This window comes from Stigmatopora argus, chromosome 6 (assembly GCF_051989625.1).
Source record: "Stigmatopora argus isolate UIUO_Sarg chromosome 6, RoL_Sarg_1.0, whole genome shotgun sequence".
NCBI lineage: Eukaryota > Metazoa > Chordata > Actinopteri > Syngnathiformes > Syngnathidae > Stigmatopora > Stigmatopora argus.
This window is the reverse complement of record NC_135392.1, coordinates 14,810,071-14,827,393: the sequence shown is the minus strand read 5'-3', so window position 1 is coordinate 14,827,393 and position 17,323 is coordinate 14,810,071. Positions and strand designations below refer to the sequence as shown.

Below are 17,323 nucleotides of genomic sequence, written 5' to 3'. Positions count from 1 at the left end.
CATATCTAAAACTATCACCTGAGGAGTGTGACCAATGGTATTAATTTGTGATCAAATATGAAATTGAAAAAATGTGGTCATTGAAGGTTTTGGTTTGATAACAGCAGATTGTAGTAAAACAAAGATTTTAATAGTCAATGTTTTATTCTTTTACTACTGCGCCATCGTCTTTAAAAAATCCTCTATATTCCACAACCTAACTCTTAATAAACTTGGCCAAACAACTGACTGATCAACAGTGAGGAATACTGGTCGAAGTTACTCAACCTGTTCCAACTAAGGAATACAAAAAGAATAGCTTATACGAATAGCAAACACGTTTAACAGTCTCAACTCTAGGTGAAAAATGGAGCACAGTGATCATTCATGAAGCTAGACAGCAATTCAAACTAAATATCTCTATTTACTGAGGCCTGGAGAGATATGAGAGGAAAAAATAAAACGGGAACTAAAAGGAATAAAGTTGCTGAGGAGGAAGACGCACAAGGAACGCTGTTTGTGTTACCAGGCGCCTCTTGAGTACCTCGCAGCTTCTTCTGCCAGTTCATCTCATTTAAAAGGTCCTCGGAGCGCAGGAAAAAGTCATTTATCTTGCTACCTTGTTCATCGCGCTCCGTGGTGTAATAGACACGTAGTTTGGATTCTTGAGTGAGGAACTCGCAGATGTTGGGCACAGGAAAAACAATTTGCTCCATGGTTCGATCTAGTCGGACAATCTAGAGAAGACCACCAAAACAATCAATCAATCAAATTTAGTTTATCTCGGAACTAATACTTTTCGGTCATATTTTAAGCACTATATATGTGGATTTAACATTTTGCAATGGTACAAAACACTACAGAATATCAACATGTGATTCAAGTATTTTGATTTGCTAAGGGTCAGAATACTGCTTAAAGGTTAACACGAGTTGTACGTATTTATATTCATTCAAAATGAAAACTGATAGCTGCATATAGGTAGTTCAGCTGATGCAGAAGCAATGGTGGCTGACCTCAATCTGAGCTGTGTGCTTAGCATAGAACTCCAGAGCCTCGTCACCCTCTCCATACGTACCCCCTGGTTTCAACATGGCTTGCAGTTCCTTGTTATGACGGGCCAACTGAAACAACAAACGGAATGCCATTTGACGAAGATAATGATTCAGCCAAATATTGCTTCATCTATCAGGCGCACTATACTGAATAGCAAGCGTCAATGCGGTTCACACAAACGGATCCTTTGAGTAAACTGCGCTTCTAAATCTCCATGGATGCATACAAATTGTGAGGGTGCTCATGTGAATGCGTAACAAGCTCTTACTTGATGTGCCAAAATATAGATGTTGTGGCCCACATTTCGTGGCGATGCAGAATGTTCCTCTTCTCCTTCATCACTTTCCGAAGGCTCTTCTACTTCAATCTCACCCTGCATGTATGCCTTTTTTATCACTTCGACCTACACAGAAATTGTGTCAGAAGAAATCCACATTTCACACTGTATCTCCCGGTAAATACTTCAACTTCAAAAGCACACACCAGCTCTTTAGGCCTCATGTTGTATAGTATTCGTTCGGCGTTCTCGTTGTCATGGCGACTTTCCATAATTGCGAGAAGAAGCTTGGAGGCATTATTCTGTGTAGAGGTTACAAAGAGGAGTATTTTTTACATTCCAAGTATAAATAAATACATTTTTTCCCCTTAAGAATTTTAGCAATGTAACTAATAACTCATCCATGAAAGAACTCCACCAAAATCTAAAACAAAGTTGTTTATGATGTTTTAAGTCCACGGTTGCAATGTGTGGGATGCAGATTACAAAATGGCATCCACCTGACTGATACTGTAAACTTTTAACTAACATACTGCAATATAATGGGATGTAAGTAAAAAACGAGCATTTCCTCTTCTTTATTTTTGTATCCAGATCCAAAGTTGCACTTCTCTATAGAGCTTTAAATAATAATATCACTTGAATGGCTGGAGAGAGTGGAAAAAGACATCACTTACTTTTAGTTCCAACACCAAATCCATCCTCTTTTTGCCAAGGGGATTGATGTCATTGAGGATGAGTGCAATGATAATGTCAATACCATTGCATTCGTGAGTGGCAATACAGTTCTATAGAGCAAACAAAGACAAATACATATCCACAGAAAACATTGAAATTCATTAGTTTATCAGTGACATAGTAAACACGAAATAATTAGCATATGTCTGTGGATCTGCTGTGTAACAGCAATAATATAGCTGAGAGCGGATTAAGCAGTAATCAAAAGCAGCTCTTTTCATGAATGATCTGCATGTAAATGTGGATATCACAAACCCTTCAGACAAAGTCATGTACTGAGGAAGCAGGTCTCCACATCAAGTTTGTTGAAGGCTGATTTTATGCTGCTTGTTTTTTTTTCTTTTTTGGCAAATGTATGTCACTCATTATAAAAAAAAATATTTTATATATTTTTTTGTGCCAACCACATGATTTCCTTTTGCATTTCAGTTGAGAAAAATCTTCATCTTGCATTTCATTTCCTTTAAAAAGAAAAAAACTTTTTGAAAAGACACCCAGACAGCAACACATCCAAACAGTTGCTGTAATCGCTGTAATTTTACACTTGCCAGAATATTACCCGGCAAAGCAAGAACAAGGGATCTTAGTTTGGCCATCTACTCAAGGAAAAAAAAAAAGTTACTCAATTACTTAAGATTGGTTTGACCTATCAGTGTTCAGATAAACTACAGACTTGTGTTGTGCATGCGCTCGCTCGTCACCTGGTTTTCATGACAGGGACCTTGACAGTATTCAGTGAGACTCTCCACAGTTTGGTTGATGAGTCCCACATTCTTCTCATTGATGTACAGTCCAAGCAGGCCGAGACCTCCCGTAGTGCTGCCGCAAATGCAGTCGAGGAATTGCAGTGTCTCGCAAACTAGGTTGTAGTTGTTCTTGTTATTCTGATTGCGTAGAAAGTTCTAAAGACAGATAAAAAAATATCAAAACAAAATCATGAGAACATTTGACATCATCAGAACTCAGCAAGTAGCTTTTGTACAGTTTATCTGACACTCACTACTCAATGTCTAACTTATAGTGACAAATAACAAAGATTAATTACGTTTTGATAAGACAAATACGTCAGAAAGTGAAACAATGGGGATCACTGAAAGAAATTCTTGAGTCAAATAAAATAGTGAAAGATGTAGGTGGTGATTATGTACTGTATCTGTCATCAATCAAATATCAACAAAAAATAGTGGTAGGTTAGCCAAAGTGGTTCTGCTGCCGTTAGTCCAATGTTAGAATTATTTCAGTATTACTTGCATTGCTACATGAAAAAAGTCCAGCCCTATAGAAAAGTCTCAATATGAATGAATAACAACACAAAGCTCATAGCGAAAGTAGACAGAGCCTGACCAGACATGAAAACAGCTGCGACAACAAGTTCTGCAACCGGTGCCTATTTTCAACCAAGTTTCGTTTTTACACAACTGAGCGCAGTTATGTAAAAAAAAAAAAGGCCCGGGCAAAGAACAGGTACAGAGATGTGAATCCCATTGCACAGTGTCTCTATTACGGGTTGACAGACCTGCAGATCTCGGTTGTGATTCTCACACAGCAACTGCATGAGGCGTAAGATGGGCTGCATGATGGTGATAATAACACTCATCTCGCCATCTTCCTGGCCCTTGTCAGTGGTGGCTGTGGAGGAGCCATCAGCAGTCGCTTGGTGCTCTTCAGCTTCAATCTCCCGACGGTATGTTGTGAAGGCCTTTTTCGTGACAGCTGAGGCTTCAACGAGTTGTTCCTTCACTTCATCAGTAACCAGAGCCACAACTGGCACATCCTTGACTAAACAAAACAATTAAATCAGGCCATCAGATCATTTTCAAACATGAAATTGTTGAAATGACAAGAATTTGTGCAATTCTTTTTTTTTTTAAGTAAGGCATAATTGACATCACCTTTAGTCTCTGACTACAAACCTTTATTGCGTGCTGGTGTGTCTTTGTCAGGAGGTTCTTCATCTTTCTTCTTGCTGCCCAAATCACTGGTGTTTACAGTTACAGTTGCTTTAATTTCCTGCTGGGCCAGCTTCATCCGCTCATTAAAAACTTTGAAGAATTTCTCTGACTTGTTGTCCCCCGTCAGCCGCTGGTAAAATGAGCGCTGGGGAAATTTGGGAAAATTGTCATGTGGGGTTGCTTTTTGGTCAAATACATTGTATTTTGCTCCTGAAAAGAGATCGTTTTAAAGCGCAAAGATTTGTTCAGAATTTTCCAATGTTGTTGAGAAAAGTACGTAATTCACCTCCTAACTAACCTTTGCCTTTAACTCTCTCTCTTTTTTGGAACTCTTTTTTTGTGTTAATGTACTATTATTAGTATTAATATGAATGAATATTTATTTGGGCACAACTTAAACCTGGTTGCATGCAGCTGCCAATGATTTGGAAATGTTATCCATTAATCAAACGAATGTTTCACTCAGTGCAGAAGAAATACTTGCAAACAGGCACATGCTGCACATGCAGTCAGTCACATGTTTGCACACTGCTGTGCAGGGAGGCAGAATTAACTTTATTTTTTGGTGATTCCAGACAACAGACCATATAAGACCATTGTAGTTCACAATTATGCAACTGTACCACGAAGTCCAACGTTCTTATAGTCGTTATTTACATGTCACCTTATAGCTGTGTACACAGAAAAGTATCTTGTTCAATGGCATTGTATGGAAGACTCTGTTGTACTCCTGTACCGGGCTCATATGTTGTGTCCTATTTTCTTCTCAACAATCCCACCTTACATAAGAACTGTAATCAGCTGAGTGGTTACAGTGAAGGCCTGCCGTCGCCTCAACGCTAACACTGTTACATCAGCTCACACAAGCTGATTAATAGGGAGAGGGAAAGGATAGCAGAGTGGGAAACCTAAACCTGCTCTACTTTTATGTGCTAAGATTGAACATTGTGTGCACAGTGGCGGCTGATGTAATGTTTGCTAAGGACATATGCGTGAATACTAGATACTGTATGTAGTATAATATTCATTTGTATACATGCACATGCATTCAAGTCAGCTAGTAGGAGGCAGATCACCAACCAAACATCTATTCATATGCCACAGAAGGGAATGTGTGTATGTTAGCGCGAGTTTAGATGTCTGATGGATGTGGGGAAAAAACTGTCCTTAAGCCTATTTGTCCGAGCTTTGTGGGACCTATAGCGTCTGCCAGAGGGCAGCAGCTGGAACAGATTGTGACCAGGGTGGTAAGGGTCCCCTAAGATGTGCTTGGCTCTGCTGAGGTAACGCGGGCTGGCAATGTCTTCAAGTGAGGGCAGAGAGCAGCCGACAATCCTCTGGGCAGTGTTAATCACTTTCTGCATGGCCTTTTTGTCTGCCGCCGTGCTTCCAGCGTACCACACTGTGATGCCGTACGCCAGGATGCTCTCTACAGTGGTTCTAAAGAAGGTTCTCAGAAGATTTGAGCCCAAGTTGTTCTTCCTGAGTACCCTGAGGAAATGGAGTCGTGTCTGAGCCTTCTTCACCACTGCCGTGGTGTTTGTAGACCATGAGAGCTTGTCCGTGATCTGCCTCCTACTAGCTGACTTGAAGGAAGGTAAGTGGCAGACAGTGTGCGGTAATCGAGAGGTAAGCGACCTGTATGTAATCAAGAGGTAAGCGACCTGTATCCACAACAGCGGAATGACAAATTACAAGTCCGTAACTTACACTTATTTAGGTCTTTTGCCGATTAAACGTAGCTTATGGAGAAGCACCATCAATTTCGTCAGACGCAGTTTCTGCGTGTGATGACAAGTAGGCTTTTTTTGTGTTGTGGTAATGACGACATGGCCTATGTCCGATTATTATTATTATTACGGTGTGCCTACAGTGGGTTTTTAGTCAGAAAAAAACATGATGATGACTGTGTATCATGTACCAAGATCTTAGACAGTTTAGGGGAGATTTCTTAAGTTTCTGTTGTTTCTTGTAAAGGAATCTGGTGTTAACGGATTAAAGGAAGACTTCTGTAGAAGTCAACATTTATAAATTATTTGATTGGGTCAGAGAAAAAGTGTTGTTAACAACCCTGCCCAATTTGAAGTGATAAAAAACATTCTAACTTTGTTTAATTAGGCTTCAAAATTGGGGAAAAAGTCTCAGACACAATAATTGTGTTTAAACCACGGCCCTCTCAAATATCTGTGTTCTTAATGCAACGTTTTCAGCACATATCTTGAAACATTTGAACATTTGTAATGTAATGACACACAGAGCATATCATCAACATCTCTTTAAATTGGATTAACAAGAGCTTTATCGACTACATCTGTTGTATTTTTCTACACAGAAACAATAGAGCTACTGTGGTTGCCTTTACATAATTCCCCCACATAATTTAGGAGCAATTGTCCACAAGGGAGTTTTTAGTTTGCCAGAATTTTGTTTTTACATCATTTGTTTCCTGCTTTGTGTAGTTATTGGAAAGTACCGGTAGTAGTAAGAGTAACAATGTGCAACAAAAGGAAGAAGATTAACTCAAAAGGAAAAAAAATCAATGGCAATTTGAAAATAAACACAAAAAAAACCAATTATTTAATCCATCAATTACATTACTGTTTAACATCCGTCATTTAATTGTTTTACCGGGAGATGTTTGTTAAAAAAGCTTGGAAAATATTTATTCCAAGGCAGCAGCAAAGAATATTGAGACAAGATAGATATGAAAAGAAATTCTAATAGCGTAGTGCATTAAAAATGAATATGAGATAATTATGTGAATTTGTGCAGTCATTTGATTTAAGTAGAGTAGTGTAGAATGCAGACTATTTAATACATTAAGTGAATCAGCTCTTCAATAAACTAAGTACCTAATATGATTAGAAATCATTAGATTCAATCCAAAACAACCCATCTATGTGACCGACAGCTAACCATTTTTCCAGGAATGTAGCACAGCAGGATGTAAATTATTACATACCAAATTATAGTGGCAATAGAAATGTGATTGAACGGCTCTCATTCTGTATTACAGACTAAAATATTAAACAATGCATGTACAACTAGGGACTAGAGGCTCAATTCATTTTAAAACAATATAAGGTTACTGTTAATCGAACTTCAACCGGCATGGTGGGTAAGTGAAAGCGGTAGGTTGTAAATCATACTAAGAAGACCAAGGGGAGCCACAAAAAGCCTATTGAGTAATAGGGTGGCACCTGTTTTCTCATGTGACAGGATCTGATGTCATGTTGTGAAGATGGTGTGGAAGAGCGTCTACATTGCTTTTCTTACGTAACGACACACACACCCTCCACGGACTGTTTTGATCCCTTTAGCATCCAAGTATATCCTCAAGCGTGTGTACCCACGTGCATGTGTTGCTGAGGTCGGGCCATAGATAAGGGGAAATGTTCAACCGCTATTACAATCACAGCATACCGCTGTCACTCAAAGATAAAAATGCATTACTTAAGACTTCTTGATTATTATCAAATTATAAATCCTTCCTTGAAAAACATAGAGTAGTAAATGTAAAAAAATGACACCACCGTTTTATGGCATTACAGGCTAAACTCATACTTAAGTTAATCAATTCCACATCATTAGTAAAAAATATAAAAGTAATGTTATTTGCTCTTGATATGTTATGGAAGAAATGCATTAAAATTTTAAAATGGTCAGTCATTCTCAAGTAATGAATTTTGGGTTACAAAAACAAAAACACAAATGCTGGTTTTGGTTTCGCAAAAAAAAAAAAAAGGTAGCGGGGGGGGGGGCAGCATTAAACTGACGGTAATTAACGGACCTATGTCCATTTCACCAAATTCAATTCTACCATGTGACCCGCAGCGAGTAGAAATCATCATCTCTCTGTCCTTTCTTTGCACCAAATTTGTCGTCACACTGAAACCCAAATGCAAATCATCAACCTTCTCGGCAAACCTTGTGGATAGTATGTTTTTGTCACGCATTGGACAACAAGAAGCCCTCTGTCCTAAAAAGGGGCAAGGCGACCCGTCGTTATGTAAGGCAGGGAAATGTGATGCATCTGTTGATGTGTTGTAAATTCTCTTCACGGCAAACACGATCTCCCGATGTTCACTGGTGCCAGCACAGTGTCAAATAAGGAATTCTGTAACACCTCAAGTAGATATAACTCTAAAAAATCATAGAAGTAGTCCCATGTGCCTTAGTGCCTAAAAGCTAACATAAAGGTAGACTTAAAAAAAAAACAATAGAAAAATTGCTCCTTAAATTCTAGAAAGAAAATCGGGGCCTGTTCAAAAAACAACATTAAAACTGTAGGCATTCCCCATTGCCTTAGATCCTAAACAATAGCTGCAGATTTATGACAAAATGCACGGAAGAAGTGCAGGACAGTGAGCCCGTTTGTGCTCTGCCTGACCTTAGCGCACAGTCATCGAGTGAAATGAGTTGACTGTGCACAGGGAGGCTATTGGGAGTGTCTCTTGCTCAAGTAGCACCAGAGCCCCTGAAATCTCCTGACTCTGCCTTGAGGACATAGACAGGCAAGCCCTTTTATTGCCCACTTTTCACTGGCAAAGCATGACCCATTTAAGAGTCCAGTCGAAGTGTTAGGGGGGGCAAAGCTACTGGCTTCATACCCAGGGCCGGCAGCAGCTTATGTAACAAGAGTCATGTGAGTACATTTGTGTACACTTTTGATACTCAGGCTTTGTCAGGTGACGCCGACGAGGAGAGGATTATGCAACACGTCAGTTTATGCAATACAAAAGACCACAAATACACAATCTTTACTATAATAGCTGAATATGCAATAGCTTTGCTAACATGTATTAGACACTGATGTGGGAACCTCTGGTGGTTGGAACCCACTCTGCTCACGGGTGAACTTCCTATCCTTTACAATTTTATCAAATGATGTTTTTCTATTAGAATACCTTCTGAATATTTTTTCCAGCATTGTGCTTTCCATTGCATGACTCTCAAACTACATTTTGCTGGAAAAAAATATCGACAACTGCATTACAGATCAACACCCACTTGTTGATATTGTACATGTTTCTCGGGGCAAATATGATTCCAAATTTCATTGTGATTCCGGACTGAGCCGTGCAAACTTAACTAAAATAATATCACTAATATCGTTCTGCACACTTTCCCGAACCAAAACCGCCTGCTCACCTGGATGACTGTGTTTCCACCCTCCAGTAGGGCAATTGCGAGCAGTATGCTTTCTTGAAAGATGCGGTCACTGGTAGCATTCATAATGAGGTCGATAACCAGATCAGAAGCTCCCTCTTTATCCAAGTGGCACTGGACGTCTGCTAAACTCAGTTCACCTCTCCCACCAACCCCAGGGCTGACAACTACAGTCAAAGAAATACATTAATTTAATAAAGTAAAGTATAGAGTTGCATGTATAAAAGGTCTTCTCAAGTAGATGTTTGTATTTTATCTTAATGGTCATAACACCAGCACAAAAGAGACCCAATACGGGATTCTCCTTTTTTTATTTCACATTTTATTGCAACACCTACCTGTAAGAGGTTTCCCCTGTGCTCCGGTAGAAATTGGACCATTGCTGAAGTGTGTATGACTGTCTCTCCTCTGTCCAGCTTTTACATTCCCATAGTATCTGTTGACCAGGATCTGCCGCAAAACCTCACCCTTTGAGGCAAAGAGACATATGAATCATTTTATTTTATTTCATTTGTTTTATTAACACAATTCAGCAAACCACACTTTAAAGACCCATAATTACCGATAGTTAATTAGCCGGCTTTAACATAAAACTCAAAGTTATTAAAATCACTTGATTCAAGAATATGAATTCTGTGAGCCAAAACTTTGCGCCATTTTGACATATTTTGTTATTGGATTGGATAACTTTATTCATCCCGTATTCGGAGAAGCCAATATTGGTATATTGTCTTCGAATGTCTGTCATGGATGTTCGAGGGTCACCACAGTAATTTATATAGAAAGGAATCAGTGCAACAATATAAAATACACACACCTCTGTGTGGAAACTGTACACACCCACACACAATCATGGGTGTATCGAATTAGACATTTAGTCAGCTGATATATGAGGGCCGGAAGGTGTGTGAGCGCCATGCAGTGGAGGTTTTATGACTGGGGGGTCAGAAGAGGTCCTTTTTTTTTGTCAGCAATACCTACCCTCCGCTGATCCTCCTGTTGCTTCTGGGGCTGGTTAGGGTCAAGCTCCTTTTAAGGGTGAGTTGAGTTAGCAGAAAGCAGTTGAAGAAGGTGAAAGGGTTAAAATTTGTTAATACAGTGCACATTAGTTTGACAAGCAGTGCATTGAGTGCAAATTACGCCATGAAGGGAGAAGACAGTGTCATGCGGGGAGGCTGATATGCTGTGTACATACCGGCGGGTGAAGGAAATCGCTAGATTGCTTATTTCTAACTAAGTTGAAAGCAGCAAGACTTTGTTTTGAATTGAGAAAGAGGCACCAGGTAAACTGACATGGTCAACAACTGAATTTTCTAGCACATTGCCACTCCATCATGGGTGAAAGTTTTTTGCTGCGAGTTCTCATTTATTTACTTGTGGGAGGGAGAAACCATTGCAATGAGGAAACGAGCTATTGACATACTGTGACACAACAACAACAAAAGAAGCAGGACGTAACTTCCGTCATACACAAGGTTCACTAATAACAAAAGCAGAATTAGTTGCATATGTATATGTAAAACGTATGAGGAATTAAAAACAATTAGAATTTAAAAGAAAAAAAATCAGGACCAATGTTAGATAAAGCAAAAACAATGGGATTGCATTGAAATACTATTAACAGTAGTATTCCATATTTGCATCAGGCCAAAATAGTGTTAAACACACCTCATCTGGGACCTCAGGCTCAGGTGGTGTCATCTGATAGGGAATAAAAGCATGATGTTAGTAAAGGGTTGAAGATGGTCAGTTAGTGATGGTGCTATGTGGCAAATTAATTATCCCTAATGGCAACTATTCAACAATTCAGCAAAACACAGCTCTTTTCATAAAGCTCCAACCATTCATATGGCACATTAAGCGTGCACAAGACAGTATGACTAACAGGGATTATCATATTATATGTATAATCTAGGGCATGGGTCGCCAACCACTTTGAAGATTTTGGGGAAAAAAGGGAAAAAATGATCACTCCAGTCTTAGGAAAATTAAGCACAGAGCTCACTTTGATTGCAACTACATTCCGTGGAGTTTGAGTTGTGTATGTATATTTGTTCATTAGTTTTATTTTGTTCTACGGCGTTCTGACACAATGTTTTCAAATGAAAGTGGTCCGTAACACAGAAAAATGTTGGGGACTATACTGGGTTAGCATACTGTGAAATGAATGACAAGGAGCATTATTAAGATGAAGCAGCATTAGACGACAAGAGAACAGACCACATTATAGACTAGAGGTCACGCCATAAAACTACAAATAATTCATATTTCACAATGGTAATGGCTATTTGTATTTTTAATGCCAAGTAAATACAGCATTTTCTTAGCCGCACCCTGATCCCTCTAATCAACCTTATGTTTATGGAAGCCGTGACTACAACAATGAGCGGGAAATAACATCTGAACCTTCTGTAATTAATTTTTAATCAGAGACATTTTAAATGGTGAAAGGTATGCACGGATTCCCATTTAACAAGTTTAAAAGCGACTGGTTTATTTTTAACATGGCCAACTTCTCAACTGAAACACGGTGTGCAACAAACAAAACAACTGGTTTTTTACTTCCCATGTTGATATTTGAATTGAGAAGGTTACAATAATAGTGCAAAAAGATAATTTATGAAATGTTTTGTGGATACGCCAAAAACTTGATGAACAGGAGTATTGAAACATTTTATATCCCCTAGCAGGTGTCCTGCAGATTGTTAGACTTGTTGCGTTTGATTGTGAACATTGTCAGCTACCCTGTCATTACCAAATCAGTAAAGGGTTTATATTCCAGGAAAACAAAAAAGGGAGGGGTGTACTGGCTGTTATGCAACAGCTTCCTGAAGCTGGCTTGTGCCCAAGAATCGTGCAGTATTAACTTAGCAAAACTGGGACATGAATGCTTGGTGCTTAAGAATCTGAAACACCCCCTACTGTGTGTGGAAAAAAATAACAACCTCCTGACTTCACCCTTTCCAGCAGTACGACAGGAAAAATGAGGACAAGTGAACTCTGTGTGAGTTTTCATTGCAAAAAAAAAACTGTCGGAGGTGAGGGTAAAGTTAGAGCAGAGAGAGAGAGTAGAAAGTGTCACAGAGAGTAAAATATTCATTTGCATAGCACAAAAAAATGGAGGGAGAAAAATAAAGTTTAAAAATACAAATACAAAAAAAATATGTGAAGAAAAAGGCTGATTATATTACCTTGAACATTCAATACAAAGTAACTTTTGGGTACAGAAAAAAGAAACCTGAGACCAGCAAATATAGTCTAGAGAATCAAATGAAAGTGCACAAAAGTGCATGGAGTGAATGATATAATCGGGCTTGATTACAAGAGTGCCAGCATATTCACATGTGGTTTTCCCTTCACTAGCATTTGATCACCTTGCTATTCCTGGAAGAATTGGATTACAAAGAACATTGGCAGGGCAATTGTGGCGTGTGTAGGAGTCATAGAGGCTAGCGTCTTTTTTGTTGTTTATCTTGGGAGTTGTAAAAACCTATTAATTTGAGTTAAAAAAAATATGCACAGCCAAGTAAGTGTAGGTTTGGTCCCATTAGTCAGCTATGACAAATGAGATGGTCTGTAGTTACACCCAGCATCCCTTTGACACCTACACAACAAACCAAAAAGGGGAACCTGCTTTTATTCACTTCCTTCTGGACATTGTTCATGATCAAACGTATGCTTACAATGCGCACCTACGACATGCCCGCTGCGCTGCAGTCTGTACACAAAATCCCCCGCTAAACGTACTCATGAGTCAAGAAACCATAGTAAAGTCATTATTATGGATTACATGTGCATAACATGGAACCAGAAAAAGTGAATAAATTAAGGTTTACTTTTTTTTTTTTAACTTACTACAAACATGTTTTATGAGCACTGCAGATTTCTAACACCAGCTCAAAAACATAATTTTTAGGCTCAAGTGTCCCTGCAGGTGGGAACATTAAAGTGAACAATTGTGTTTCATTAATCATTTAAAATTTGTGATAATAAGAAGATCACGATAAACTACAAAATATGGATAAAACAACTGTACCTTCTACAGGAAAAAAATCAGATAAATCAGAACAGTATCACAAATGTGCAATCTTTGTATTGCAGTTAAAAAATATCCTTTTAAAGTCACACTATCACCTCAGGGTGTATTTTCCTAAGTTTCACAGGTTTGAATTTGCTGACGTCAACCCATGGTCTTTTTTTGTAAAATAAACAAAAGCAAAACTGTTTTAAACCCATTTCAATGATAGTGCACTTTAATGGGCAAATTGCACTGTTGCTCAAGAGGGAATACAGACTGGAAATATTCCTACTTAAAAAGTGCAAATGCACCAACTCCGAGCATAGTGCATATCAACAGCTACGCGCATTTACAGTATACAGTAATACTTTGACATACGAGAAATTTGAGATACGGGGAAAATTCAGAGCAAATTTCTGCCTTGAGATACCAGACAAATTTGAGATACGAGCATACGAGACGGTTCCCGATACGACCGCCAAGTGGCCGAGTATGCGAGAGGCTGCCTATGAGAACAGCATCGCTCTGTCTTTCTCCCCGCATCTCCCTCGCCTAAATATATCTACGAGCACCGGCCGTACAGGTTGCATTTTTTTGCAATAATCAGTGCAAAATTAAGGGGAAAAACACTGGGTCCAAAGCAAGCCTTAACTCCTCTGCCTCGGTTATATCACAACAAAGTTACACCCTTGATTAAAGTGTGTGTATCGTTCATTTAAGTTAAATTTAAAGTTTATGTTATTGTTACGAGCGCGTTGCTCTCTCTCTCGCTCGGTCCCCTCCGAATAATGTCACATGTTAATATTGAACATCATAACCACTAGATAGTTATTTGTTATTTTGTGAGTAGGTGGTGAATTACAACAAATAAAATAATATGTTTTTCCTATGTAATATCCTGTTAGGAGTGTTTTTTCAGAGGGTGGGAACAGATTAATTTGTATCTATTTCATTTTAATGAGAAAAATTGATCTGAGATACGAGTAAATTGACATACAAGCTCAGTCCCAGAATGCATTAAACTTGTATCTCAAGGTATTAGTGTATTCTAGTTGAAATTAAAGGTACTAGTACTGACCACATACACCGGGCAAATACATGGAGGAGCATCATGGAGAATAAGAATTTTTTGATTGATTCCTTTACTTGGGTGAAGCAAAAACTTTTTAACTGATCACTGGTATGATGTGGTTCATTCTCATGTAATTAGTAGGACATAAAAATATTGTTTGTTAAAATTGCCTGAAATCACAGATAGTAGTTCTCTAGACGATGTGAACGTGAGGAATATTAAAAAATAACACTGCCAATATGATGCACTATACTGTATTTGCCTGGAGTTGAATAAAGCTCACAAATAAAATGCTTGTATACGCATTTTATATTGTTAGTGTGAAGGGGAGTGATAGATGGAAAAAAAAAATCAACCTCAGCCACATCCATTTCATCATCAAAGGCAATCAGCTGGAAGAAAAAGTATAGGGGCAGAATTAGTACAGCTCCATTAATGTGTTAAGCTCAGTCACACATAAAAAATAATAATATGCAAGTTAGGTAAAGCTGTTTAGTCAACATGGGTCTGATTTAATAAAGGTTAAATGGTTCATCAAACCTTGTCCAAGTTGTGATGACTGAATTTGCAACTTTAAAAATTGCATCTGAAAGGGAGGTAAAAAAACAACATGCAAAAGCAACAGCATAGTGCAAGCCTCGAGAGTGACAACCAGGAGGAATTGCCAAAAATTAACATTGGCTCAAATGTGATCAGTTAATTCGGAACAGTGTCACCCCCCTCCACTTGTGATACTGTCTGCCCAATCACAGTACATCATCACAACTACTTGATTTTTATGGAAGCAGTTTATGGCCACTGAAGAAAAGAAAGTGACCAAGATTCTGGCTTTAGAGTCAAAATACTGAGATTAACATCAGAATTCAAACTTCTAAATCAAAATTCTGAGAATAAAGTCTCATGAGTGAATCCTGAGGTTAACGTCAGAATTCTCACAATAAAGTCAGAGTTCAGAATTAACTGCGAATAAAGTCAGTGTTGACTTTAATCTCAGAATTCTGACCCAAGTCAGTTTTGACCTTGTTCTTCACTGGCTCTAATCCTCTTTTTTAGTTTTTACTAAGCCTCACGAAAACTTTTTTTCCTCTCAAGCATGGGTTATAGGTCTCATTATTGGTGGGAATTGTTTTTAAAATATTAATTTGGGATTTATTTTTTTCTTTCACAAAAACATGTTTTTCTTCCTATATTGAGAGGGTTTGCCCATACAAAAGAAATTCATAGACATCGCTTTGTGAACAATAATGTTCACATGGCGGTAACATTGGCTTTAAAATCAATCCTCTAGGCACCCAAAAAAATCAGCCTAATCAGCTCAGCAAAAAAGGTTAAACATATAGTATTTGAGTGTTTTGTGAAAACCTGTAGTTGTTACCTTCTCCCCATAGCCACGGTCCTTTGTCATCATCTCCCTGAGAGTCTGCAGTACTTTGATGCACAGACGCTCCTCGTTCTCCTCCAGCAATTGCTTTGTGTGTTTAATTAGCCTGGTATGCAATTGGTAGAGGGGGAGAGAGGGGTGAATACACAATAACAAATAATGTAAAAATTGCAACTCTTCACTTTCTGGAATCATCTGATTTTACTTATTCAAGTTGAATTGGAAATCTAGGGGGAAACAGTAAAACTAAAAAACTATGTATTGTAAAGCAATATAGGATAGGGCAGTGGTTAATTTTTTTTTAAAAAATCCAAGCAAGTATGCCCATAAAGTCTTGTCCCTAAATAATTTAAAGTCATACGAGTTCAGAATTATCTGGCTCTGGTAAAAGTTGACACTTTAAGATGTAGGATAATCCATGTAACAGCATCGACTCCACGTGCCCTGCCAGTTTGTCTATAATCCAGTCTGAGCTCCTATCAGGGATAACACATTAGCCAAGTGTGCGTATCATGTGAGAACTGGTTTATGGGTTCAAAGAATATCAGTTTAAACACCATTAAGACTATGAATGCCAGAATTCAGAAAGTCAAAACACTATATCTAACACATAAAGTTGCCCTTTTACAATGACAAGTATCTTATTTATTCCAATTTAATTAGATATGACTTTCATACTTTGATATGAATCCTCCACTTTCACATTTCTTGCGAGCTTCTGTGTTCTCAGGGAAGAGCAACTCTGGACGGTGTAGAACGTCTACGAGGACCGAGAGCTCGGCTTGAACCAACGGCCGTAGACGGTCCTCCAGAGCTGATACTATGTCCTGCAGAGGAACATAATCTGTACTGGGTTTGACAGCAAAAAAACATTCAGCATAGTCATGATATGGTTCACAACACTTACAATTACTTTGACAGCGAATCATATAACTTGAACAACTGACAATGTTAACCCTAGAATGGTAACCCTCTATTTCAGGGGTTACCTTTCACGCTTCTGAAATAGAGGGTTACCATGGTTACCGGGGGGGGAAAATGGATACCCTTCATTGCACCGTCTTGCTTAGGACCCATTTTTTCCTTGGTAACCATGGTAACCCTCTATATCAGAAGCATGAAAGGTAACCCCTGAAATAGAGGGTTACCATTCTAGGGTTAAAGATAAATACTGCCAGCCAGACCAAAAAATGTATGTGATTCTTCTGATAGATTCATTCATTTTCCACACTGCTTATCCTCGCTATGTTCGCAGGGGTGCTGCAGACTATCCCAGGTAACTGGCCAGTAGGCAGGGCACACTTTGAATTGGTTGTCAGCCAATCGCAGGCAACATGAGGCCAACAACCATTCACGCAGAATTTCACACCTAGGGAAAATTTAGAGTGTTCAACCAGTCTACCATGCATGTTTTGGGGATGTGGGGGAAACCAGACCATCCAGAAATAAAGTTAGAGGCACGTCACTACCTGTGACAGGCAATAGAAATGAACTCGCTTGCAGTATGGGATGTCCATTTCAATGTGCACATTAAGCAAGGTTGGGAAATCACTCAGATTTGAAAGTGCACTTTTGATGATTTAAAGGAAGGATGTCAGAGACTTCTAGTGTATTCACACAGTTGTTACAAGAAATGGACATGCAACATCTCTCGTTTCCCAGAACATGAATTTGAAGATCT

The 17,323-nt window shown here is 38.7% G+C and overlaps 1 protein-coding gene across 10 annotated transcripts in view; it reads right to left on the bottom strand.

Moving 5' to 3' along the window:
• Nucleotides 1-17,323, bottom strand: part of itpr1b (inositol 1,4,5-trisphosphate receptor, type 1b) — a 46,560-nt gene that overhangs the window by 13,240 nt on the left and 15,997 nt on the right. For 6 of the 10 annotated variants that reach the window (XM_077602479.1, XM_077602480.1, XM_077602484.1 and 3 more), the window contains 12 exons: nucleotides 16,321-16,469; nucleotides 15,637-15,748; nucleotides 9,510-9,639; nucleotides 9,154-9,338; nucleotides 3,964-4,147; nucleotides 3,567-3,829; nucleotides 2,752-2,952; nucleotides 1,990-2,100; nucleotides 1,519-1,614; nucleotides 1,304-1,438; nucleotides 996-1,103; nucleotides 485-716 (listed from right to left, as the gene is read on the bottom strand). In XM_077602479.1, the coding sequence (XP_077458605.1) occupies nucleotides 485-716; nucleotides 996-1,103; nucleotides 1,304-1,438; nucleotides 1,519-1,614; nucleotides 1,990-2,100; nucleotides 2,752-2,952; nucleotides 3,567-3,829; nucleotides 3,964-4,147; nucleotides 9,154-9,338; nucleotides 9,510-9,639; nucleotides 15,637-15,748; nucleotides 16,321-16,469 (1,906 nt within the window). Of the gene's footprint in view, nucleotides 1-484; nucleotides 717-995; nucleotides 1,104-1,303; nucleotides 1,439-1,518; nucleotides 1,615-1,989; nucleotides 2,101-2,751; nucleotides 2,953-3,566; nucleotides 3,830-3,963; nucleotides 4,148-9,153; nucleotides 9,339-9,509; nucleotides 9,640-10,152; nucleotides 10,201-10,839; nucleotides 10,873-14,617; nucleotides 14,654-15,636; nucleotides 15,749-16,320; nucleotides 16,470-17,323 lie in introns of all 10 variants that reach the window. The other 4 variants (XM_077602482.1, XM_077602486.1, XM_077602487.1 and 1 more) reach the window with 2 other exon arrangements.